Source organism: Oculina patagonica, chromosome 3, assembly GCF_052425735.1.
Source record: "Oculina patagonica isolate OP01 chromosome 3, crgOcupat, whole genome shotgun sequence".
In the NCBI taxonomy this organism is placed as follows: Eukaryota; Metazoa; Cnidaria; class Anthozoa; order Scleractinia; family Oculinidae; genus Oculina; species Oculina patagonica.
In genome coordinates, this window is record NC_135760.1 from 17,150,795 (window position 1) to 17,176,326 (window position 25,532).

General features: G+C 37.3%; 3 protein-coding genes across 4 annotated transcripts in view; 2 read left to right on the forward strand and 1 right to left on the reverse strand.

The window, feature by feature from the left end:
• LOC144645311 (regulator of MON1-CCZ1 complex-like) lies at positions 1–24,315 on the reverse strand. The gene is made up of 27 exons (XM_078504840.1): positions 23,825–24,315; positions 23,627–23,706; positions 21,331–21,415; positions 20,715–20,771; positions 20,081–20,167; positions 19,874–19,945; positions 19,008–19,076; positions 18,271–18,374; positions 17,182–17,277; positions 15,140–15,209; positions 14,987–15,022; positions 13,807–13,915; positions 13,389–13,442; positions 12,608–12,661; positions 12,312–12,370; positions 11,274–11,343; positions 9,172–9,281; positions 8,343–8,389; positions 7,578–7,644; positions 6,254–6,331; positions 4,776–4,841; positions 4,459–4,497; positions 2,859–2,927; positions 2,622–2,675; positions 1,950–2,061; positions 846–905; positions 1–352 (listed from the first exon to the last, which is right to left on the reverse strand). Exons 1-27 carry the CDS (start codon positions 23,918–23,920, stop codon positions 261–263), a joined length of 1,992 nt encoding a protein of 663 aa, XP_078360966.1. The 5' UTR covers positions 23,921–24,315; the 3' UTR covers positions 1–260.
• Positions 23,663–25,532, forward strand: part of LOC144645353 (intraflagellar transport protein 52 homolog) — a 74,396-nt gene continuing 72,526 nt past the window's right edge. Inside the window, exon 1 of the mRNA XM_078504904.1 lies at positions 23,663–23,674. The gene's annotated coding sequence lies outside the window, so the exon portion shown is untranslated. The remainder of the gene's footprint in view (positions 23,675–25,532) is intronic.
• LOC144645468 (uncharacterized) overlaps positions 24,278–25,532 on the forward strand; it is a 4,168-nt gene continuing 2,913 nt past the window's right edge. For both annotated transcript variants that reach the window (XM_078505051.1, XM_078505052.1), the window contains exon 1: positions 24,278–24,724. In XM_078505051.1, coding sequence (XP_078361177.1) covers positions 24,410–24,724 — 315 coding nt within the window. In that variant the 5' untranslated portion in view covers positions 24,278–24,409. The remainder of the gene's footprint in view (positions 24,725–25,532) is intronic.

Consider the following 25,532-nt stretch of genomic DNA (forward strand, 5'->3'; position numbering starts at 1 on the left):
AAGGTCGTAACAGTAAATTAAAGAGCAAAACAAGAGCTGAAATAAAAATTTTGAAGTGTCAATTTTCATTGTCCTGTTTTTTGATTGTGCACAATTCATGTAATCCAGCTTGCTTATTGAAGCTATCAAGCTCATACCGTACTTTTAAAAAAACTGCAGACTGAAGTCCAGCCATACACTTATTTCTCATTGTCAAGTTCAACTTTGCATTCAGTTTGTCCCTTAAATTATTGATTCCACTGCATGGCCAAAACTTAGGTTCAGTTGATCCCTCCATTATTTGGGACTTGTGCAGTACGATTTGTTCCAAACAGAAACTCAAACTTTTTCACATATGCATCACAGTGTTCACCTGCAAAAAAGACAGATATGATAAACTGTAAATACCATACCACGGTTTGAACAATCTTGGGGTAAAAGAAATGCTCTTTATTGTGCCACATGCTGTAGAGGAATTATGCAGAGAATTGTAAAACCAAACGGAGGGATTAGAGCAGCTCCCGTTCAATTGAGTGTCGTAAAACCAAAACCAAAGTAATTACTCCGGCTGAGCAATCACAAAGGACACAGACAAACCAGTGAACCAATCAAAACTCCAAGCAAATACATGTAGCCGGCACGAAGCGCGGGAAAACGTGCGCGAGCGAGTCACGATTGGTTTTGGTTTTAGTTCTGATTGGCTGAGAAAGTGGCGCGAGATTTTTCCAAAGCCAATCAAACTTTAGACACTCAAGTGAAAAACACTCTACTTCCCAATCTACCCTTACAGTAAGTTCATTCGTGACTCATATTCAGAATTAATCTAAAGGCAACTACAGTGATGGCTGAAAAAACTTTATACCAACCTGGAGCAAAGTCTGGACTTCCACGCAGCCGCACATTTCGTTGTTCGAAAAACTTGTACACTGCAACAAAGAAGAAGGTATAAAAATATTTAACATAAGTAAATGGAAGGAACTTAACAAACTAAGGGAAGAATAACGACTGATTGAGAATTGAGAAAACTGATTGAGATTGAGAGAAAAAAAAATGCCCTGTGGATTGACCGTGTTCGATCCAATACACACCTATAAGTTGCCACGTATCCAGCGTGGTGACCCGATGGTGTAGTGGATATCACGCCTGACTAGTAACAGGGAGACGCGGGTTCGAATCCTGCTCGGGGCATGTAATTTTTCTTTCATTTCAGAGACGTGTCGGAAGCCTTCTGTAATTTATTTACATTTTACTTTCTGTGATTGTTTTAGCTCCTTCTTTTAAAGCACACCTTACACACTCACAAACAACTTATTACTGTGGACCCACTCAACGCATGCATTTTTTATTTCTTGTCAACAGAAAAAAAAAACAACACATGCCTATACATCGTGATAATTTGGTGGTACACCAAGACAATATCCCCTAGTTGGGAATTCCCTTAGTTTTAGGGGTAGATCCAGTATTTTTTATTTTTTTTTTTTTTTGGGGGGGGGGGCGTAGGCTAGGGGTGGGGACCAAATTAGTGGGTACCTAGCTATCCAGTCCACCCCACCCCCTTTAATCCACCTTTGTGTTTACTCTTGTCACTTTCGTTGTCTGCTCAAAAATCTCTTGATAGATGTAGTTTCAAGTAAAAAACAACAACAACAATTGCATCAGTCAAAAATTGAACCAGTTGCAAGTTTGAACACTCTTATGTTCATTCCAGACTTATGGACAGCAAGGACTGAAGAACTCAATCCCGGGATGTAGCTAAGAAAACACTAAGCTGGCTCATCAACAAGCCCAGCTGGCTTTTCTGGCCTTGGCGGCTCTAAAAGTTTACCAAAGTCTCTGTCTTCATGTGAAATTTTGGCCAGATTTAAGTTCTCTTTCAGCCGGTGAAATTAGCTGGCAGCCGGCCCTTAGCGACATCCCTGCAATGCCCTATAGCTAATAACATTTATGATTGATTATTGTCTGTGACATACCAGTATAAAAACGCATGGAGTCCTCAGGGTCTGTAGCAGCTTCTAAGAACTTTCGAGGAGAAGCAGAATCTTCTGCGCCTATAGCACGGATGTAACGTAAAGCAGGCAAGAGCTGGAAAAAGAGAAAACACATGCGATTGAATATAAATGCAAAAAAAGAATAGGTTTAAGGCTCTAAAAGTGTAATCAGCATGCTTACCTGTAGGGGGGGGGGGGGCACTCAAAAACGTTTTATACGGGAAGGCCCCGCCTTGAGCTCTAACCCCTTAACCTTTTATATACCATTTTGACAGAAATTGTATGCCTTTTGTATACCTTTTACTGAAAAAAGGTACCCCTTTTATATACCTGAAAGACATGGCATAGTCTTAGTCAGAACACAACGTTTTCTTGTCATTCATTTTCATGTAGCGCTTACTAATAAAATTAAAATAACACAGCCATAAATTGCATCTGTTTGAAATATTAATTAAAGGCCCTTTTAAAAACCTAGTAAATGACAGATTTCCATACCCTTTTGTATACCTAAACTTGTGAAATCCCTACCCTTTTATATACCTGAAGCCTGAAAAAGGTACCCCTTTCGGGTGGAGCCTCCCCGTATAGGCCATTATATAGGGAGTACCCCCCTGAGCATGCTTAATCTGCGGATGGTTGTCTCTTGTGACTAACCTGCCTTTTAGAAAGGAGAACCTCCACTATTTCCTCATTTGCTGTGTTAAGTCTCTGAAAAATAATTAATAAATGAAAAAAAAGTGACAACTATTATTATGTACTTATTGTCTCGTAGGTGAGGCTAAGGAAGCTCATAAAAATCTTTTAAAAGGGTTCTAGGAAAATAGATTCTCCATAAATAAGACTCAAGATGTTTTTAGTTAAATGCATCTGTTCAATATTTAAAAAATATACCTTCAGCATGTCCAAGGCTAGCTGGTAAGTTGGAGGGTAAGTACTTTCAAGGGACAGCATGAGGCATGCCTGTAATAAAAACACAATGAGGTTCAACTCTATAACAACAGCAAAAACGTCAGTCCCTGTTTGAACCCAGTGACCCATTAAGCCAAAACCTTATCCCAGTTTTAATAGCATGAAGCACCTAGAAGTATTTCTACTCCCCCCTGGATGGGATGCTAGTCCATTGCAGTTACCCCCCAGCATCCATTTATACCCCTGGTCACAGTTGTTCAAAGGGTGGGTAACGCTATCCACTGGATAAATCACTATCCAATGGAAAGCAAATAGAGATTACTTCATGAATAATTTAATTTAATTTAATTTAATTTTAATTTTAATTTATTTTAATTTTAATTTAATTTTTAATTTTAATTTAATTTAAATTAATTTTAATTAATTAATTTAATTTTAATTTTAATTAATTTTAATTTAATTTGATTAAATTTAAATTTAATTTAATTTAATTTAATTTTCATTTTAATTTAATTTGATTAAATTTTAATTTTAATTTAATTTTAATTTAATTTTAATTTATTTTAATTTAATTGTAATTTAATTGTAATTTTATTTTAATTTTAATTTAATTAAATTTTATTTAATTTTATTTTAAGTTTAACATTATTTAATTTTAATAAAATTTCATTTCATTTCATTTTAATATAATATTTATTTCTCATTTCATTAATTTGATTTAATTTTTATTTTTTTATTTTAATTTAATTTCACGAGTTCTTAAATTAAATTTGAAGTAAATGGCATAAAATGTATAAATTATAGACCCATACAGTGCTATTTGACCAAAATTAGATCAAATTAGTTTTATCTGTAAGCAAAAACATTTCTTTGAGCAACAGCTAATTAATTCAAAATTTTCATAGGAAAGATTATCCTTATTCATGAAACAACAAATTTTATTTCAATTTGGCGACAAAAGACCGTTGGAATTTCAATTCAAGAATTTCCCCAAAAATGGATGCAGTAAATTTTTAAGAGCTTGGACATCAAAGTAAAATGGGTTTGAAGATGGCTAGCCTTGATTACTCAGTAAAAAGTCATACTTCTCTGCAAAATAATAGAGCTACATGGTTTTCCCACGCCGTGACACGCTTCAATGATGCTGTCTCATCTCAGGTAGAAGGGCTACAGGTGAATTTTGCATGTAAAGGCGGGCTATAGCCGAGTAACTCGGTTAGCCGAGCACCCTCCCTCCATGTAAACAGGCCCTAAAGTGTCTTGCCCAACAACACAATGGACTGTGAATGACATTCAGGGCTCAACCACAGACACTGAACTAAATTTATACATCAACCTTCCTAAGAACCCTGACATGAACCAAATTAAATGGTAACAAATATTTATTCTTATAGTGTAGCATCAATTGTCTAACAGTGTAATCACTTAAAAATGTTCATAGTTCATGAAATCTCTGGGAGCGCGCATTTAATATGAAACAAGATGCAATACAAACAAGTAAATAATAAGGTTTAGTATTTTCAAATACTTTAGTTTCTTTTAAATTAATTCTTTCATTTTAAAACACAGTTGATTCTCTTACCAGTGGTTTGGAGTCACTTATGACATGATACTGCAGGAACTAAAACAGGACAAGAACTGGTTTGTTAACAAAAGCAAGACTTTTGCATATGCTATTGGTTTCTGATAACTTACACCTCAAAAGGAATCAATTGTTAAGGTTATTGTTATCGGGGGGAGGGGGGTGAGTTATCAAGGATAGGTTTAGTAGGAAAATGACCTGGAAGGGAATCTAAAAAGGTTTCAGTTAGTGGGAGGTTTGGGTTATTGAAGGTTCAAGTTATTAGGATTCAGCTGTAATAGGTAGATTTAAAATTTTAAAAAAAGAGGTCAACATACCTGATGCAACTGATAGAAGCATTTGTTGTGTACAAGAAGATTGATAATCAACTCATAAAGATAGTGCTGTCAAGGCAAAATAAACAGATCAATAGATGGCGAGAGGTTTAGTGCATATAACATAAGACATGACAGTTACCTTATTGTTACTTATTTTCGCGGGACCTCTCTTTCGCGAATTTCGCGATTTTCAAAAAATCGTGAAATTAAAAACCCGCGAAAATTTATTTCAAACGTTTTCTATTGTATTTTTTAAGTTAATTATGTATTTTTAGCCAAATCGCGAAATTAAGTTCCTGCAAAAATAAGTAACAATAAGGTAATAAACTGAAGCCTCTCTGAAACTTTGAGGTCTTTAGGTACCAGATCAGAAGGCAGTTTCTGGTTTGTTATATGCCGGCAATAAAACACCTTCATTACTTTGTTTTACTCAAAACAGTGTACAATGTATATTTGTCTGGCTTTAACGTAAGGTAAGTGCATCTGCCCCAAGTTCTGGACCAGAGACCAAGAATTTGCACCTACATAGCTCCCCACAAAATTGTGGGGCACAAGTGGAAAGCCAGTTCACTGATGGACTAATAAAAATTGGTACCTGTACCACTGTTACTGCATTAGTACACCACAAGTGTTTTCTCAACAATCTTATAACCCAAAACATTATTATTTAAGGTCGCGCAGGACCCTTGCAATCATTAGTATGTATTTATTTAAAGAGTATGCACGAACTGCTGGGCGACTGAAGCCGACAACAAACGAAATATTCATGAGAATGTTTGTTTTTAAACTCTTTTGTACAAGTAATTTCTAGTTATTGTTTTCAGCTTTGTGCCATGTGCGCTGAAACATAGGAAATTATCATAAATAGATTCACAGCTTTGAATATATCACACGTTGTTGTAAACATTGACTCGGAAGGTCTTCAGAAGCCTCAAAACCTTCTATTTTTCAAAACCTTCTATTTTAGTTTTCTCCTTCGATATAGAATTTCAACATAAACTTGGTGTACTCTATTGTGCTCTGGCTTGAGCGAATTTTTAAATTTCCTTCTCAAAATGAGATAGAATGTTTCAAAGTTTAGATTTCACATTTTTACTCTCTTAGAAGCCATTAACTTGTAGCAATTTTTGAATTCGAAAATTTCGTTCTTGTGGGAGCACAAAAGAAGTTACGATTTATCACTAGGCTATATAATCATTTAATTCGGTGCGTGTGCTAGCTGAAAACTTGAACACAAAATCGCATTATCTTCAGTTAAACTTTTAAGGGCTTGTAACATCACAGACAACGGTCATCTCTCAGTAAAAGGACAATCATGATGTAATTCCATCTTCCCTGAGTATCCTTATTAAATTTTAGAGGAATCGATATTCAAAATGTAGTGAATTAAAGCTTTACAAGAGAGCACTCCAACAAGAAATTTGACTAATTAATGAATTTATTAATGAGCAAGGGTCCTGCACGACCTTAATTCTTACCTCTACTTCAATCTCAAACTGATTTAGTGAGCGAATGTATTCCACCAACACAGCAACCATGAATTTATACTTAATATCCTATAAAAGGAAATCAAATGGCTTAATTTTATATACCTCACAGAATTTAAAGTACGGGTAGCATGACTTCAGTAAGATTCTAACCTGTAACCTCTAAGATGCCAATACAGTGCTCTACCAACTGAGTTATGAAGACAATCACAGAGCGCCTGAGGAATAAACAGCTCCCAATGTGTGGCTTTATAGCTTGGTTGGTAAAGCATTGCACTGGTATCGCAGAGGTCAGGAGTTCAAGTCCAGTTGAAGCCCTGCATTTTTCAGGCTTTTTTTCCCCAATTGCTTAGATTGGTGGGCTCACAGTGGGGATCATGTCAACTGTAGTTTCCCTCAACTGTGTAAATTAATTTCATTTATTCAGTCACTAGAGAAACTGTAAGTTCCTATTAAACACAACTTCATATCACATTTATACAACTTGATGATTTTGACAATTATTGTTGATCCTAGCAGTATGCAGGATGCATGTCATATATTAACTTATTATATAAACATCAGTGAAATACCAAGAAATCTTTCGCACGAAAAAAATCATATCTTCACACGTGAAAATAACATGTTATTTTCACATGTGAAGATATCGATTTCGAAACATTTTCTGACAAGTTTGCCCTGTTTCAATGCTAAATGAACCAAAGTAGATCGATATAAAGTCGAAACATCTACGGATCTTCCTCGGCAATCTTTGGCAATCTTCGGATATCTTCGGAAATTTTCAGAAAAGTTCGGAAAATGTAAACATTCGTACGACCTTTGGACAACATTTTGCAAATCTTCGGAAATCTTCGGAAAATGGTCAGCAATCTTCAGAAAATCGTCAAAAACATCGTAATTAGTAGGTTTATATAATAAACAGAATATTACATGGTTGCTTGGAGATATGAAATTTATCTTCTCGTGTTCAAATCAATATCCCACTCGTTTGCTGCGCTCACTCGTGAGATATCGATTTGAACACTCGAAGATAAATTTCATATCTCCGCGCAACCATGTAATATCCCCTATATAATAAATGGCTCAGCTCACCACGAGTCTCTCGTAGCTCAGTTGGTTAGAGCAACCAACCTGTATCTGGAAGGCCATGGGTTCCATTCCTGTGGTCGACTCAGATTTTTTATTTGTCCCATGCTCATGTCATTGTTGAACAATGTTATTATTTACTACAAATACAGTTCAAACAGTTGTATCGTTCTAAATATAAATTAAAAATACTCAGTAAAGGTACTTTGTACATAAAATACATGTTTACCTTATTCTCAACAAACATAGAGAGCACATGAGAATACATGTCTTCTTGAGTAACGACTGTCTGACACCTACAAAATTATAAAGACCACAAGCCTTCACTTTTACATGTTAACAAAATAGGCATCATCCAGAGAAAAACCATATCCCAAGAAATTTACAACAGAAAGAATAATTTGTACTTCATTTTTACTTCGCTTTTGTTTTTCATTATTTTCTTTTTATCACACCTTTCTTGTATATATTTTATCCATTTTGTATTCAATTTTTTATACGTCGAAGGCTGTAGAGCGACAGCCGAAAGCTCATTGTTTTTAATATTTTTAGCCAGTGAACGTTTTTTATTGTTTTTATTAGAAAGAATAAAGTTAATGTTTACACAATGATTTAGCTACTTATACACCACTTTCATAATGGCGGCCAATTTATTTATTCTTTTATATGTATGTTAATTAGCCCTACTGGCCTCGTCAGCATGTGAAAAATTCAAAAGAATTTTTACTCTAAAACGAGGCCAGTAGGGCTAATTAACATACATATAAAAGAATAAATAAATTGGCCGCCATTATGAAAGTGGTGTATTTTCAGTAAGACTAAAACTGCAAGGGACCACAAACGATAATGCTGCTATTCGTAGGACCTACTGAGAGATCTGATCAAATAACAAACAAACAACTGCAAGCAAGGCTGATCAGCCTTGCTTGCAGTTGTTTGTTTACTAATTTCCAGCATTATGTGCTCACAAACAAGCGGAAGTGAATTCACTAACCTGGTAAGCTGTTTTTGAGGTGATTGGCCCTTGGAAGCATCACTTGACTTGAGAAATAAAACAACATTGTCAGTGAAAAGACAAACTATCACCTACACACCTCCTTCCTTTCCTACCTAGCTACCTGCCTACTCCCTCCCTTTCTTTCTACCTACCTACCTGCCTACCTCCCTCGCTCTCCACCTAACCTACCGACCTCCATCCCCCTCCTTCCCTCCTTCCCTCCCTCCCTCCCTACCTACATACTTTCCTCCCTCTGTAACTCCTTTAGTTCCTCCTTCCTTCCTGTTCTCTATCTTTTCTTTCCTTCCTCTTTGCCATCATTTTTTCGTTCAATGTTCTCTCCATTCTCCCCCTCCATTATTGTGTCCCTTCATTCTTCTATCCTCAATTTATCCTTCTGATTAAATCCCTTCATTCCTCTATCCATTCTTTGTCCATTCCTTCCTCTATCCATACTTACTTTCCACCCTCTATCCCTCCCTCAAATCCCCTGTTCCTCCTCTGCCCTATTCCTCTACTCCTCTCCCCATTTTCCTTAAATTCATTCCTCTGTTCCTCTATCTGGACCTCCTTTCACCCTTCTTACCACTCCTCTATCTCTCCTTCATTCCTCCATCTATTCATTTCTTTCTCCAGCCCTCTGTTACATGCTTCACTCCTCCCTTCATTCTTCTCTCTGTTTCTCCAGCTCCCACCATCCTGCCATCCAATACTTTCTCTCCCTCTGTTGCTCCCTCCCTTCCTGCCTCTCTACACTCAATTATTTTAAAGTCAATCAAACATTCCCCTATAGGGTGATGTTACCTTATACCTAAACTTGACTCACCTGCTGTGCAACTTGTTCTGCTTCCAGTGAGTAATTTCTGTAAGCCAGGTTCACTTTGTCAAACATGCGAGCTAGAACAGGCAGGCTGTTCTGTCTTCCTGGTGTTAAAGCTATTAAATAATAAACAAACAAACATATCAATCAATCAATAAACAAACTAGAAATGCCCATGTCACAGAAAGTGTTAGACAACAGGTAAAGTTTTCAAACCTCTGAATTAGTAGTTTAGGAATCATGTTTGCCCTATCTGTGTCAGGAGTGTGGTTAATTCCCCAGGAATAAATTCTTGCACTTGTCAGATTTCGGTACCCAGTGTTTAAGGTGGTACATATGGCTAAAATGCGTCTAAAAAGAGCCCATTTTAAGATATTTTATTAACTTTGTTTAAATCCCTAAATTCACTATTCTATAGTAATTTTTACCGTAGAATCCAAATTTGAATTCAAATTTTTCGATTTCCGGTCATAAAGGTGTGAAAATTGACACCTTAAAATGTCACTCAAAATAATAATTACTTTATTTTCTCCATTTCTTTTCTTTGAATAGCTTTCTGCATTGTACTATCAAATACCTGTATAAAAACAATTCTTCTGTGACTTAGCCGACATCCAGTTGTTATTCCTACGGAAAATAATCGACCATCTCTAAACCAGTCACGTGTCATATCATAATCGGGCATAATATCGATCCGATGCTACGAAAAATGTCGGCTAAGTCAGGGAACTTAGCTCCATTTGTGTGTATTAACTCTGCCAAATTTCACAAGAATTCAATAAAACGCATGGAAAATATTTCTATTTTCGTCTCACACATGCTGAGAATCCGTCAAATTTTGCGTGTTTTTGTGGCTTCGTTCGCACAATTCTTGTCCGCCATGTTTGTTTTCGGTTGTCCATGCTGCATTGGCTTCTGGGTCACGTATTTCGTGGAAGAAACGAAGAAAATGACGTATTTCGAGCGTGCTACGTGTCTTCGAGAGAAACAAAAGGAGAGTCCCTAGCAACCGCCATAAACAATGGCACTGCGATCCTTTTGTCAGCGGTAACAATGCGCACTTGCCATTACGCATAAGCATCGCGCGTGTTCGAGTAAACATATCGAGTGCACACGCAAGGGTATTTAGATGGTTCGCCGTGGCGATTCAAGTTCTGCTGTTTTTCTGCCTATAATCTTGTTATTTTTTCGGTGGAAATAGTCTGTGAAGGATAAGCGAAATATCCTGCGACAACAGTGGCGTTCTCTTGTGTTTACAGCACACACGCGCGTATAATTTTCGTACGATCGATCGCGACAAGACGGTATTCTGGCTGGTTCGAATGCTTCATTAGCTGGAAAGAATTCAAAGATGTTTCCGAACCGTTTTTTCGTGTAGTACGTGAAGTTTATTCTTTGCTGTTGTGGCCTAATCAACATTCGATTTTAGCTTAAAAGCCCACGTCGAGAAAACATCCCACGAAGACATTCAGTTGTGGATTGGCCGGGGATATATTCATAATGAACCAAGATCGATCTGGCGGTTTTAAAATACGTATGAAGATACTCTAATAAAGGTGGAATTATTTTCGCCGAAATGGCCATGTAAGTAGTTGCAAGATAAACTGGTCTAGACTTACATTTCTCAATTGACTTGTCAGCTTTTATTTGCTGGTCGCGGTACGCTTTTCGTTGTGTGATTGTGTCCATGTCCCGGAAGGGGTTGTTTATACATTTAGCTTCACCATTTGAGATATTAAAGTATTATGAGAGAATATATTGGTATTCGCTGTTGTTATAGCTGGTTGTTTTAGATTTAACTGAGCTTTCAATGTCTGTTGCTTTGCTGTAGCTTTGATGGCATCCTGCAGTTCGCGAGACCGGAAGCGAGTAAACACGCAAAATTTCAAAATGGCGGCTCAAAATGGCGGACCTGACAACGAATTTTAATCTTCGCTTTCTCCAAAAAAAAGCGGACAGCGAGCCTCTACTCCGAAAATAACAACATAACTACACAAAAGGTACAATATAAGCCAAACTGCGAGAAAAATTTTTTTTTGCGCTTCAGCCATTTGTACCACCTTAACAGTCTAGTATAAAAATCCTTGTCAAATTAAATATGCTCTTACCTTGCTTAAAAACTGTCAAAATCACCATCTTGCTTTCTTTCCTTAGGAGTAAGAAATCAATCAACAAGCCCTATAGTGAAAGACAATTTTAAGTTACTCCTTGCATTCATTAAAGTGTATATGACATGAAAAATATTTTCTGCTAATTTGAAAGGCCTTTCGAAATACAGAGGAATGGCGTTTTTCTTTTCGAAATATCTTTTTTCGTTTCAGAGATATTGACGTTTTTGTATTATGCAAATCAGATCAGTGATGACGTCACAAGATTTGACTCTAAAAGTGGTAAAATACTGAATAAACAATATCTCTAAAACTATTGAAGCAGTGTTCTTGAAACTTGGCACCACAAATGTGCATCACAAAAGGAACAAAATGACACCCTTAGTATTGTTGCCATAGCAACTCTTTCAGCTGCAGTCTCTCTCTGTCAAAAAGACAAATATCCCCATATCTGACCTCTAAAGTGAGACAAAGGGTCCTGCTTAGAACAGACATAGTTCCCATATTGCCTTAATTCCCATCATTGGTTTGGCTGCGCTAGATGGTTCTTGGTTTAAGACAAAAACTGGGAATTTCAGTTTTTATTGAGACAGCACCAGCGGCAAAACTGTTGTCATGGCAACAGCTCTAAGAGTAACATTTTGTTTCTTTTGTGATGCACATTTGTGGTGCCAAGTTCCAAGAGCACTGCTTTAATAGTTTTAGAGATATTGTTTATTCAGTATTTTACCATTTTTAGAGTCAAATCTTGTGACGTCATCACTGATCTAATTTGCATAATACAAAAACGTCAATATCTCTGAAACAAAAAAAGATATTTCGAAAAGAAAAACGCCATTCCTCTGTATTTCGAAAGGCCTTTCAAATTAGCAGAAAATATTTTTCATGTCATATACACTTTAATTGTCAGTTTACATGATGCACAACACATCTAACAGAAAAAATAAATTATTATTATGATAACATAAGAATGTAATATAATAACATTTTAAATAACAGATTGTTCTACCAGTTGTTTATATTCAAATATTGGATTACCTTGTCACCAATCATAACTACCAAGGGCTCCAACTTTATCATAACCTGCCATAAACAGCCTGAAGAAACGAAAAACAGCATTACCAAAAATAATCTGATGTGCAAATTGCTACTTATTTATTCGACCACTTGTTACCACTCCTTTAAAGTAATAACCTACAACTTAATTCTTGTCTTGGCTAGCTGTTATGTCTTAATTACTCCTTATGAACCATCAAATCAATGCAAAGAGTACAGGAACATGATTTAACAACATAATTGAAGAAACACATTAAAGTAACAGGCTTGAAACATACCAAGTTTAGCGTCTATGATGATGTTTGGCTGAAACACTATCCAGTTTTGAGAATCTGAAAAGAACATGTTAAGAAGCGTAGCACTGTTGTAGTCATTACAAGAAAAAGTATGTGATTTTGTGCAATTAATTTTTTTTTCATCATTTGAGCAGACATCCTACATACTACTGGTTCTAGTTGCTTTAAAATGGGATCATCAGGCATAATGCCCTGTGTTTGGGAAACCCATAGATATCTCATGTTATTATATAAACTGCAGTGGTATAGTAAGTGAAAGCAAATCAATAAAAATGGTAAAAATGATATCCACACATGTGTGATATCATTTTTGACGCTCGCAGAGTTTCCCACGTTTTAATGCACAATGAGCCAAAGTTCATCGATATTAAGTCGAAACATCTTCCGATCTTACTCGGCAATCTTGGGCAATCTCGGGACAACTTCGGAAATTTTCAGAAAAGTTTGGAAAATGTTCGGAAACCTTCGTATGGCCTGCGGACAACATTTTGAAAATGGTCGGAAATCTTTGGAAAATCGTCAAAAACCTCGTTATTAGTAGGTTTATATAATAAGCAGAATAAATTTATCTTCTCTTGTTCAAATCGATATATCACTTGTTCGCTGTGCTCACTCGTGAAATATCCATTTGCACAAGAGAAGATAAATTTTATATCTCTGCGCAACCATGTATAGAGTCTATTCAGTAATAAAATACTGGCAATGGTACACGGTGCATGTACAGCAAACACTTCAACTGCCTTATTGGTCTATCATAGGATACACATGTCACAGACTACCCTCTTTTTTCTGACAGCACCAGTAGAATCTTTCTCTTCTGAAAAATTAAACAAAATACAATTAATTAAACTGGCAACTGGCAAAAAAGAAATCTGGCAAGATGTTTACAATTTTTTCTGACTTTTTGATGAAAAATAGTTTTTTTTTTTAACCGAAGGTTAGGATTTGACCCTGTTTGAACAATTATTGGGCCCAGATCCCAGTAATTTGTTTTCTGGTATCTGTGACATTCAAACACATAGATTTTATTAAAACATTGAGACTCTTTCTTTGGAAATAATTTTAATTTATAATAATATTTTGGCTTTTCAAAACACATTGATTTTATTAAAACATTATGACTCTTTCTTTGGAAATAATTTTAATTTATATATAATATTTTGGCTTTTCAAATCTCTAACCTAACTCAAGAACCGCTTGTTCGAGTGGCAGAGGTGCTAACACTGGTTGAAAGTATGTGATCTGTCCATCAAAATCTCCTCCAAGCCTTATATCAAACAGCATGGATGTCTGCAAAGACCAAACAGATGTACATGTATATGTTGCAGTTAATTTTTGATCTCAGTTATTTTAAATTTTACCTAGTTAATTTTTTCTAACTAGTTAATTTTTTTATACTAGGAAAATAAGAGGGTAGGTTAGGGTATGGGTTGGAGTCATATATTTTTAAAAAATAGTGGTTCATCCAACACCGTGGAAAGTGGTAAGGAGTTGGACAGCAAATCCAGAGGTCAAGAGTTCAACCGTGAGGTTAGAAAAAGAAAAAAAAATAGATGATAGTACTTAGAGGAGGGGGAATATTAATAGAGATAGTAAGGGGGTGTAGTAAAGATGGGGGGGGGTGAGACAAGGGAGGGGAGGTATTACTTTTTCTACTGATAACCTAGAATATAAAAACAAAACTAGTTAGAAAAAAATACTAACTAGTTAAAAAAATTAATGAGATCAAAAATTAACTGCAACATATACATGTGCCACATTTCAGCTGATTTTAGGCCCTGACCTAATGTATTAAGCACTATACATTAAAAAAATCTCAAGTGTTCCTCTCAAGGGTGAGTTAATAAATTTAATTTGATTTTATTCTTTGCTTCAATATTCCATTCTTAAAATAAGCAAAATTCAGTGTTTAAAGGGCAACTCTATTCAAAACTTGAATGAGGCCTTCCAAGGGGGTTTCTGATGTCGCTTTGTGGCTCGTTTCCAACCCACCTGTCGCCTATTTGGCGAGGGAAACGTTGTCGCTGTCGCAAATATACAGTCACCCTTTCAGTGCTAGTTTCTGTCGATCCCACGTCAGTTGTTGTTGCTCTGGAACAAGATTGTTGCTACATTTTTAGCTATTTTGGAACAATGTCACCTGTCCCCAAAACCCCTTGTGATGGCCTCTTGAATGTTGATGGGATTATTGTAAACAGTTACTACCTAATTACTGTTTTGTATGTGAGGTAGTTGTATGCCACTAATTACTGTTTTTTTGTGATATACAACTACCTTGCATACAGAGTAGCGAGAAGATCAATCACTGTTATTGCTGTTTGTTGAGAAAATAACTGTAAAGAATTTAACAAAACTTATTACCTTTGAAGCTTGATGATGGACAATCACAAGGTTGTCCTGTGGAATTGAATCAAGAAATCTTTTTATAAGTACACTTTCTGCAATGGTTTAGTGGGCTTTTCATTGGGGGCTATCATTTAAAAGTTTCAAATCCTTATGATTTTTTTAACCTACCACTACATTAACTGCAAATCTTCCAATCATGTTCAGTTGAAGGACTGCTACCTTTTTAGCTGGAATATCTCTAATTAAAAACAAAAACAAGCAAAATATTATTATTTAATAGAAAAAATATCTATCAGTGATAGGGTACTTCTCTGCAAAGGGTAACTTTGAAACTCAACCAGCCAAGATTTGGGGAAAAGAATCCAAATCACCAGTTGCAAACCTGCCTTTATCAAACCAAGACTGGGTGGGTGTCTATAGAATATTAAGTGGAGTTCACAAACATAGAGAGTGTAAATCATGCCCTTTTCACTCATGATGTTTTTACATGTCTCTCTAGAGACTGTTCCAAAATTCCTTTCTTGTAACATAGCTGTAATCACTGCAAGTTTTACGATGCTGGGAGTAGCCGTTGATGGGCTACATGAAGTATCTCATTGTAGTTTTTTTTCAACCCCTCTATTTGCCTCATACAGTGGAAATGAGAGATTTTGTCCAGCATTGATGAGTCACCTAAGATCTCTTGTCGGTTAAGTCTGGTTTTCACTAGCGACGCAAGCACAAGCACAGGCACAAGCATAAGCTATTATTTCACCGTGAATACAGCTTCAATGTAAGTAAAAGCACAAACATATTGATTTTTGATGCTTTACGCTTGAACTTGTGTCAAGCACAAGCACAAAGGTCATTTTTCGACTTTGTTTGCTTGTTTACAAGCAAAAATAAGGAGAATAGCAGTTACGGTATGTGGGGTAATCTGGAACCGGAAGCCAACCGGAAGGAACCACATTCTTGTTAACTCTCAAGGGACTGTTTTAATTTCTCAAGGGAATACTTTCTGCTGTGGGTGATCAAAGCGCGTGACTTGTAAAGTGTCACTCTATAGTTGTGCTTCAGCACTTCCGTACTTGTAGAAAAAAAGTGGTCTTGTCAAATTTACAAACGTTATATATAACAATCAAAAACGTGAGTACCCAAATTTTACGTCACATAACCAATTAAGAATGCAATGGGTTCAGCGATCGAAGGCAGCGAAGTTTAAAACGATTAAGAATGCAATTTTTGTACTGGTACAAGTCTTTCACACACTAAAACGTTGCTAATAGTTAACCAAAGGGAATTCATTTCGTGACAATTGATTATTTCTGCTGAGTTGCACAATTTAGAATTGCAACATCATTAAATGTGTTAAGTGATATTTACAAGTGTTTTTGTAGCCTGTTGTGAAATTTTTTCCGGTGGAAGCAGTAAACGCTAAACGGTTTTGCTTCTGTTCAGAAGTTAATGCATCGCCATTAGAAAAATAAACAGCAGCTGTTTTACTGGAAATGTAGTCATTAGAAATGGCACGTGTAGCCGTAAGGTAAAGAATAACGCAAGGAGAAGCGGCTTTTGGTAATATCCAAACGAAAATTTACTTCTCAATGTGGGGTTAAGATTGGGTGACGAAACAAAAGGTAACTCTGTCGTGCGTAACCTTTATCGAGAACCCTGCATTAAGCCGAGTAGAAATCTTTCTAACTCGAAAGGAAACAACTATTTCGATTAAAGGCAAACGTCAAAGTTTACCATTTTTAACCAAGCCAAAGTACATGAGTCGCAATTAAAGCACCCAGCCGTTGCGACTGACAAATACAGCATTTCCTCCGCGAAAATAAAAAAAAAATGCTTGAACTGAAAGACGTTTGAATTCTTCCATGATATGTTCGAACAACAATGCCCAGGATAAACCTTCTACTCATACTAACTTCATGCAAAAAAAGATAGAGATCTTTGATTTTTCCTGTTCACGTGCTTGCGTTTGTGCTTGTGCTTGTGCTTGCGTCGCTAGTGAAAACCATGCTTTACAGATTACTCCCCAACATTTTGCCAGGTTGCCCCTAAAAGATGCTAGCTATATTAGGGCCATAATTTTAAACTTCTGGATGGAGTGAGGCAACACTTATTTAAGTAAGGTGTCTTGTAAAACCAAGAACAAAACAGAAGGATGGTGGCCTAATAAATGATGTAGTCATTTATTAGGCTACTGCAAGAATAAACTTTAGACTAACCGCTGTAGCTGGTAGAGAACTATCTCAGCACCAACTGGCCCAGTAGTAGAACTTCTCTGCTGATTTCTGAGGATTACCACATAAAGTTGACCATCACTGTGAAGAGTTCAAACAAACAGAATGAATCATGCGACGGTGCTGACCATATGCACACACGACAAAAAGGGTAAAACATAGTTGGTGTATGAACACTCAAATGAAAGATGCAGTAATGTTCAGTAAATTCAGCTGGTACTGTTTATCAGGGGGGGGGGGGGGGGGGGTACTCAAATAAGTTTTGTACAGGGAGGCTCCACCCTGAGCTCAAACCCCTCACCCTTTTATATACCATTTTGACAGAAATTGTATCCCTTTATTCTACCTTTTACTGTTCAAAAAAAGGTACCCCTTTCATATACCTGAGAGACATGGCATCGACTTAAAACACGACATACTTTTCTTATCATTTTTATGTAGTGCTTAATAAATTGAAATAATACAGCCATAAATTGCATCTGTTTGAAATACTTTAATTAAAGGCCCTTTGAAACACCTAAATGACAGATTTCCATACCCTTCCATATGCCTAAACTTGTGAAATACCTAACGTTTTATATACCTAAAGCCTTAAAAAGGTACCTCTTTCGGGCGGAGCCTCCCCGTATAGGCCAATATAGGGAGTGACCCCCCCCCCCCCCCCCCTCCAGGACTGTTTATCGGTATAAGAAACCCTAGTGTGTAACCACTTGAATTTAACTTATCGCGCAGTATCTTCACTGTTCAATTAGTACTTTCCTGTGGTGTTGGCAATTTTTTTTTTATTTTTCCCCAAGTTAGACTTGTCTAATAAAAATATTTCATAAAACAAGTACTCATTCAATGGCACTCCTAGGAGGTAATGGATAACTGTACAATGTAGTTTCTCCAGGGCTGCTATTAAGTTTTTTAGCAGCCGTTACATTGACGTTATAGCATTTCGCTCTGTATGCAGGTGTAACATAACACCAACCGACACCTTCACGTCCAGTAACATCGAGTGAACTAAGCTGTAAACAGGTGTTATGGGTTAAGGCCCTTAATGACAGCCCTGGTTTCCCCCATAGGACTCACATGTTTGCAAGAGTAACATCCCTCTCTAACAGACCAGTCTTCTGTGCTTTAGAAGCTGCAGGAAGGTCAACTTCAAACTTTGGAAGCCGCATCACAGACCCTGCCTATATGTCAAAATTTACAACAAGAAAAAATAAATCAATACAAATCATTGCTGGCAATAATTCCATGCATAACAACCTTACGAAAAAAGATCCATTCTTTACTGGTCATTATACATTAGCTACTCAGGAAAAGAACTTTGAGTTATCCCAACAGGACTCCCCGCCATTGAAGAGATGTAAACTAAGATAGTCAACTTCTGTCGAAAAACCTTGGAATTCTTTCTCCAAGTATCTTGAATCACAGAATGAATAATTTCCCTCTCATTGTGTTTATATACCAATTTGAATATTAAATTTTGCCAGTCATTTCTGATTTTTTCAACATATATTGATGTTTGGAAGATTGATGCAGAGAAAATTGCCATTTATTTCCTAGACCTAATAAAAGACAATCACTTCTTGTTAGAGGAGGGGATGCGATGTATGAAAGAGGGAGGGGAGCGAGGGGACCCCATTCTAAATATCGCGATTTAGATTAGGTTTGCCCTGTGGCGCCGCCTGCGCCGAGCCGCTGTGTGACAGCGAAACAACATGTCCACCGATGACGGCAGCGTTATACAATCAACTTCCAAATACTTTCATTGATATTATGTTTTTCAACTCTTCTTTGAAAAGTGCCGAAGCACAACTTACTCTAAAGTGATAAGGATGAATAACATTTCCTAGTCCTGATGATGACAGCAAAAGCACAGCACTTTCAGGCTTTGAGAAAAAGAAAATCACAAAATGTATCACATTCAAAGTGCAGAACCCTCCGATCATCACACTCTCACGCCACCCCCCCCCGTCATGGTCTCGGCCGCCGCCTACTGCTCCGTGTGTGACTGTTCTCACTCACGTTCCTTTCCAGCTTCTTCATGTTTGATATCAGCTTACATGTTTATATATATATAACATTGAGCGCCGAGCAGGCCGGATAGGCGCTATAAAAATATATTTATTATTTATTATTATTATTATTATTATTATTATGAATAATAATATGTTCTTGTTAAATAATTTTTTTCTTTTGGGTATGAATTTTTTTCTTCTTTTTATTCTCCTGATACGCAGTTGCATGATCTGTACAAAGGAAAAATAAAAATTTAAAACTACAACATAATTTATTAATATTGAAGGACCCTAGTCAGCCTCCGGCAATTTCGGTCCCATCAAAATTATGAAAGCTGTATGGCGAAGTGAAATCTTATTGCATTGCTGTAAGTTGTATTACTGGAAGTTTGCTTAATTACCACAAGCAGTTTCACAGTGATCTCTTTCGCTTAGACACGGTCTGCATAAAATAAAATACCGAAATTCTCATATGTAAACTAAAACGTGGCTGACTGGGGTCCTTAAAACTTATAATCTACATTTTCATTAGTATTAGTGTGAATGTCATAAACATATTCATTAGTTGTTACTTGGCAAAACGTATATTAACAAATTGCCACTGCAGCTATAAATCAACAAAGTCAACAAAACAAATCTGGCAAAGTGAATAGCATTCACAATCTTACCAAAAAGACAAACCAGTTCACTTGAACACTGTAGTTCTTGATCATTTTCAGACTATGTTTTTCTGGCAAAACCTTAAAAAAAGAATAAACAAGAACATAAAACTTAAAATATCTTCATAAAATTTAATCTTATCATTGTAAACATATTTACAAATGGTATGATTCATAAATATAGAATTCAAGGCTTAGAGAACCATTATTTCATACCTGATAAAATTCCAGTCCCTGGTTTGTGATGAAGACAATTTCATTTAAATTAGTCCAGTTGAAGCCAATAACATGGGCAGATTTGCTCTGTAGAGAAGAAGACAGAATACTATGAACAAAAATAATGAAATAAGAGCATCGCATGAACTATCAAAGTTCTGCATTAGCATACAAGATGTTAACAAACCCACACATCAAATTAAGAGCGACATTCAGAGAAGTTCTAGAGAACCAATTAGCAAAGGGCTGTATTTTGTATTTTGGTCTTTTGACATATGGGGCATAAAAAGCGTTTGAATACGAGCCAAGTGACCAATCGGACTGGCGCTTATCCTGGTCTACGTAGCATTTAGCAACTAGGAGTACTTCTACTCCTCCCTGGATGGGATGCTAGTCCATTGCAGGGTTACCCCCCCCCCCTCCCTCCTCCAGCATTATTTCGCTGGTACCCATTATACACTTGGATGCAGAGAGGCCCTATGAGAGTAAAGTGTTTTGCCCAAGAAAACAACACAGTGCCCTGGCCAGTGTTCAAACCTGGACTGCTCAATCCAGTGCACCTCCAACATTTGGGGTTTATCTCCCTGGCAGAGCAGCAGGGTGACTGTATAATACATGTAAACTAACTTCTTACCTTGCATGTCTGGCTGTACTGTTGGCTGTCATTTCCATCAGCAAAGTTAATGAACTCCTACGCAAAGCAAGAGAAGGGAGGCAAATAAAATTGGATAGGGAGAGTTACAGTATTTAATATTCAAATATTACCGAGCTAAATATCAAATACTAACGAGATTAGTCAACTGAAAATCGATATTTATTTAATAATTTTTTTATTCGTAAATTGTTAATCAATTGGTGTCACTTTGGAATAATTGTGACCTGAAAATAGTTTTAAAATGTGGCCTTGTAGAACTGATTTACAAAGTACTCATATTAGCTGGCTTGGCAGCTATTGACTCAGGCTAGGCAACCTTCCAAGTTTATTTTTTTCCTTAGTGGCCATTTGGCCACCGACTGCTTGTTTGGTCGCCAGTTTGGTCGCCAGTGAAAAATTTTAGTCACTGAAATAAGCTCACACTTTCAATTTTTCTTCTCAATTTTATTCGCCAGGCTGGCAACTTTGGTTCCAATTTAGTCGCCAGCTCCAAAATTTTAGTCGCCATGGCGACTAAAATGGTCTTAACTTGGAGGGTTGCTAGGGCATGTCAATCAATGTTTTATAAATTGCTATTCATTACAGGTCCTCTTACCACAACTTTTAAGGATCGTTGGATTGCCAGTATCTTCCGATCATAAGAGAATTTTATTGACTGCACATGGCCAACTGATGGTACACTGAGAATAAAAATTCATTTACACACAAGTTACAAACTTGCACATCTGCAAAGTACATTTTGTTTCTAGCAACCATCTTCAAAAGTGTTGGCACGATTACCAAACTAATTCCTTGTCTCCCCATTCCCTTTCTCAATGTTGAGCTCTCGAACATATTGCACAGACAATCCTTAGCCACAATGGATTCAACATTGAAAGGGGGAGGGGGACCTCGTAAAATGTTTGCATGTGTCATTCAGAAAGTTTAAGCGTCAAGCATCTGCAGTGCAATTTTATCTTTTTGGTGTAAGCGTCCAAACTACTTCTTTCTATGGTTGTAGATATATAAACAAAAGCAATGACTATTGTGGCATCCCAATTTTTCTGGCCCTCGATTTCTCAGAGCTCTTGGTAACTCAGTCTAGAAGTTGTTTCCCTTCCCTCAGTTGAGGTTGAACACTGCAATGTTACCCCCATTTTCACATTGTGCAGTTCCAAAAAATATCTATACCCACCCCATGGAAGGTCAGTGGAAATTCCGAGGGGGTGGGGGATCTCAAAAGCCAAAATTTTTAAAGGAAAGTATGGGGCCTAACTGGAATTTCCAGGGGGGTGTGGGAATTGAAATAAAAAACCTTTCGTGGAAGGGGTATGGACAATTTTTGGAACAACACATTACAAGGGATAAGTGCAAAGAATGGCGAGTGGAAAAAAAACCCAAAGGGTTTGGGCCATGTCCCTACAGCTAGCCCCGGGGTCCACCGCGGTCAAGAAGAAATATGCAAAAAATAAGAAAAGCACTGCAAAGATAAGGTTTTAATTTTCACACTTCAAAGTTCGATACATAACCGGTATCCTACGGGTTTACTAAGTTTTTGGAGCTTAAAAAGTTCTCTGTTTGAAAATAGCGATATCGGATTGTCAGTGCCATTGTCAAAGCACCTCGGAGCGAACTTCAAAAAGTGAAAACACTGGTTTACCTGAGGGAATGGGATATGCTTTCACCGGCAACTATTTTTATCTATCCTTGCTCGTAATCACTTCAATTTGAACAAAAAACGGCGAAATGGGAAAGAAAACCTGCCTGAGACGTTTGACCGCGGTGAAGCCCCGGGGCCTATATGGCCTATATACGGGAACGTGCCACTGGATAGGGTATGGTTTTTGACTCCTCTGGCCGTGAACAGGGTAACTATATAATTTCAAGCTCTTCTGTCCTAAACAGGGTCTGAACCTGTCCTAGACAGGGTATGGCTGCAAGACTGTCATTGAGTATTTACATTGTTTTTGCTTTCGCTTCAATGAAAAGCATTATTTTATCCGCTGGGATTGGTGTTTGCATTTCAATGCGTCAAACATCGGGTACAGGACGCAATTACAATAAAGAGTAAATGATTGTCGATGTTGTCCTTTGTCCTAAATAGGGTCTTAATATAGGAGGTGTTGTCTTTCACAGGGTAGGTATTTTATGTTTTTATTGTCCTTAACAGGGTCAGGGTTTAAAACCCTTAGCGGCACCCCTATACCTAAACATAGGTCAAGTCCCCCCCCCCCCACAGGCAGCTAGCCCAGTCAATTTTTTCACTTCCTGCTCTTTGTGCTGCTCCCCAACTAACCATGTCTGGAACAGGCCACACTTGTGAAAATTGTCTGTCTACGTTAGTGGAGGTTCAATTGTATGCAAATGGAACCATGACTTAGGTTGCTTTCCATTAGTCAAAACTGGTGGTTTTGAATGGGAAATGAGCCTTTTCCGCGAGATTTTCCCATCAATCTACCACAACAGTGTATATTATTCATGCAATGCCTCATTTGACAAGACAAATGAGACTAACAACGGAATTCAGTTCTCGAATATATTAGTCTGACTGGCCAGTTCTAACAAATGGAAAGTGCCCTTTGTGTCCTCTCATAGACCCTTTGCACAAATGGCGCCCAAATTTACATAACAATAATTAGTACATCCTTAGCTAGTCTCATTTGCAGCCACTATTTGGGATCTGGGGGGAGCATTGCTTAACATCCCAAATATCGGCTGCGAAGGAGACTAATCCTTAGCCTCATGTGGATGTTTATAGACGAAGGATTTTAATGTGAATGTGAGGCTTAGGATGTATCTGTATTGTTATTCAAATGCGGACGCCATTTATGCAAAGGGTCTATTGGAGGAAGAACGACCTCTGTGGGGGACTATTCCTCTTTTTATCTAGAACTATTCAAGTAAAAACGTACTTGAAAATTGTAAGAGATTTCACATCAGGACCTCTCACAACAACTCTGGTTTTTCCTTCAACAGAATTCACAGAGAAAACCTGAAATAATAATAACGACGTTTAAAATAATCAAATAACTTTATAACACGTAAAAACCTGCAGCTATTAGCTTTAGATGCTGTACATATCTCTTGTGCCTCAACTGTTTATTTCTTACCTGTCGGTTTGCCTCGTCGAAAAATACGCTATTTTCTTTGGTGACGGGCTCAAATCGTAGAGGATTAGGGCAAAGTTGAACATAATGGCCAGACATCTTATTGATTTTTTTCTGCAAACTTTTGTTACACTGTCAAGGGCACTTCATATCATATTCTGTGCTTTCAGGCTGCAAAATGTTAGCCTTCGACCATTCTAAACTTTTCGAAACATTCCACATTGAAATACCGTATAAATAAACCGCTTCTGACTTGAGCCAGTAATAAATGACGAGAAGGGAAAGCGCTTTAAAATAGAGTTATATGTAGCTAAAAATCTGTACTCTGGCGGCGGCCATCTTGGTTGGAGAACACCGCTGATCCAGGTATCAACTCTCTTGAAGTCTCGACCAGAGTGACGTGACAAAGGAGAAGTTACTTCCCCATCAAAAAAACAAAGTCACGTGACACACGCTTGTCTTCGCAGTGGGCGGGAATACTTATACACGAAAACTAGTACATTTCTGCAGATTGTTGAGCACTATTTTTTTACTCCCGTGCAGACCTGACAACCGTCGTTGACCGCGAAATAAAGAGTTGTAGTCATTATGGACCCAAGATATGGTACACCAAGATCGGTAGATGCCGTAGATCCGACTGCCTCGTACGACACATGGCCAACTTTGCCTTCAACTCGAGAAGACGCCCGCGGGCCGCGTTGCCTCTGTTGTCGATGGCGTTTGTCGTGGAGCGCTGTGAGCGTTGTGGAGATTGCACTGATGGTTTTGGCTGTCGCGTACTACTTCTTCCTCCCCGAATCCACTCTGAAACACATGCTTCCAGATGACACGGATAAGAAAGCTCAAATAAATAATTTGTCGGAGTGGGTTTTGAGGATGGTCGGAAGTATGGTATGCGTTCAGGTCAGTATCAAAGCTTCAATTAAAATTAATTTAGCTATAAAATGTTGCAAGAACACAATATTTCGATTGGGCAAACAACGAAAAGGTGCTGAATTGTCTACTGCATTGTACATCGATGAATTATATGTACGAATCATTTCAAAAAGGCGTTGAATGTTAATCTTATTAAATATTAACACTCATTCTTCGAAGCAATGTCAAATACGTTCGAATCTTCGAAACTAAAAAACAACTGTAAGCTTATACACAACAATCAGTGACAGAATTTAGAGTTATTTGGTTTCGAGATCTCAAGATTGGTCAAGATTCGAGAGTGAAAACGTCATGGTGAAATCTCCTGGGACCATGCATGTCACTACTGGGGTTTAAATAAGGTTAATATTTGGCTAATTGATGTTGTAGATTTCAGAGTTCTTGTCTTCCAGTTGTAAAAGTTACAGCCATGGAAATAAGCATATTATTGTTAGATCTTATCTAAAGACAAAACTGCAGCATTATGACTTACCTTGTTTCATGGAAAGGAAGTGTGAAGCACATTTTTATGTAAACATCCTGTAACTTTATCTACTGTCCATTGCACCTAAGCGTGAACAATGATATTTAAACATAATCTGAGTGGATACAGACCTCCAACCTCAAAGCACTTGAAATCTGGTGATTGAGGTAAAAAAATCTGAAGATTTCAGTAAAAACCTGGAAATTGATCAACTGGCACACAAAAATACATAAAAACCAGGTGCTAATCAAGTGACTTGTGACTCTGTTTACCCTAAGATTTCCGAGTCTCATCATGAGATTGAAATGAAAA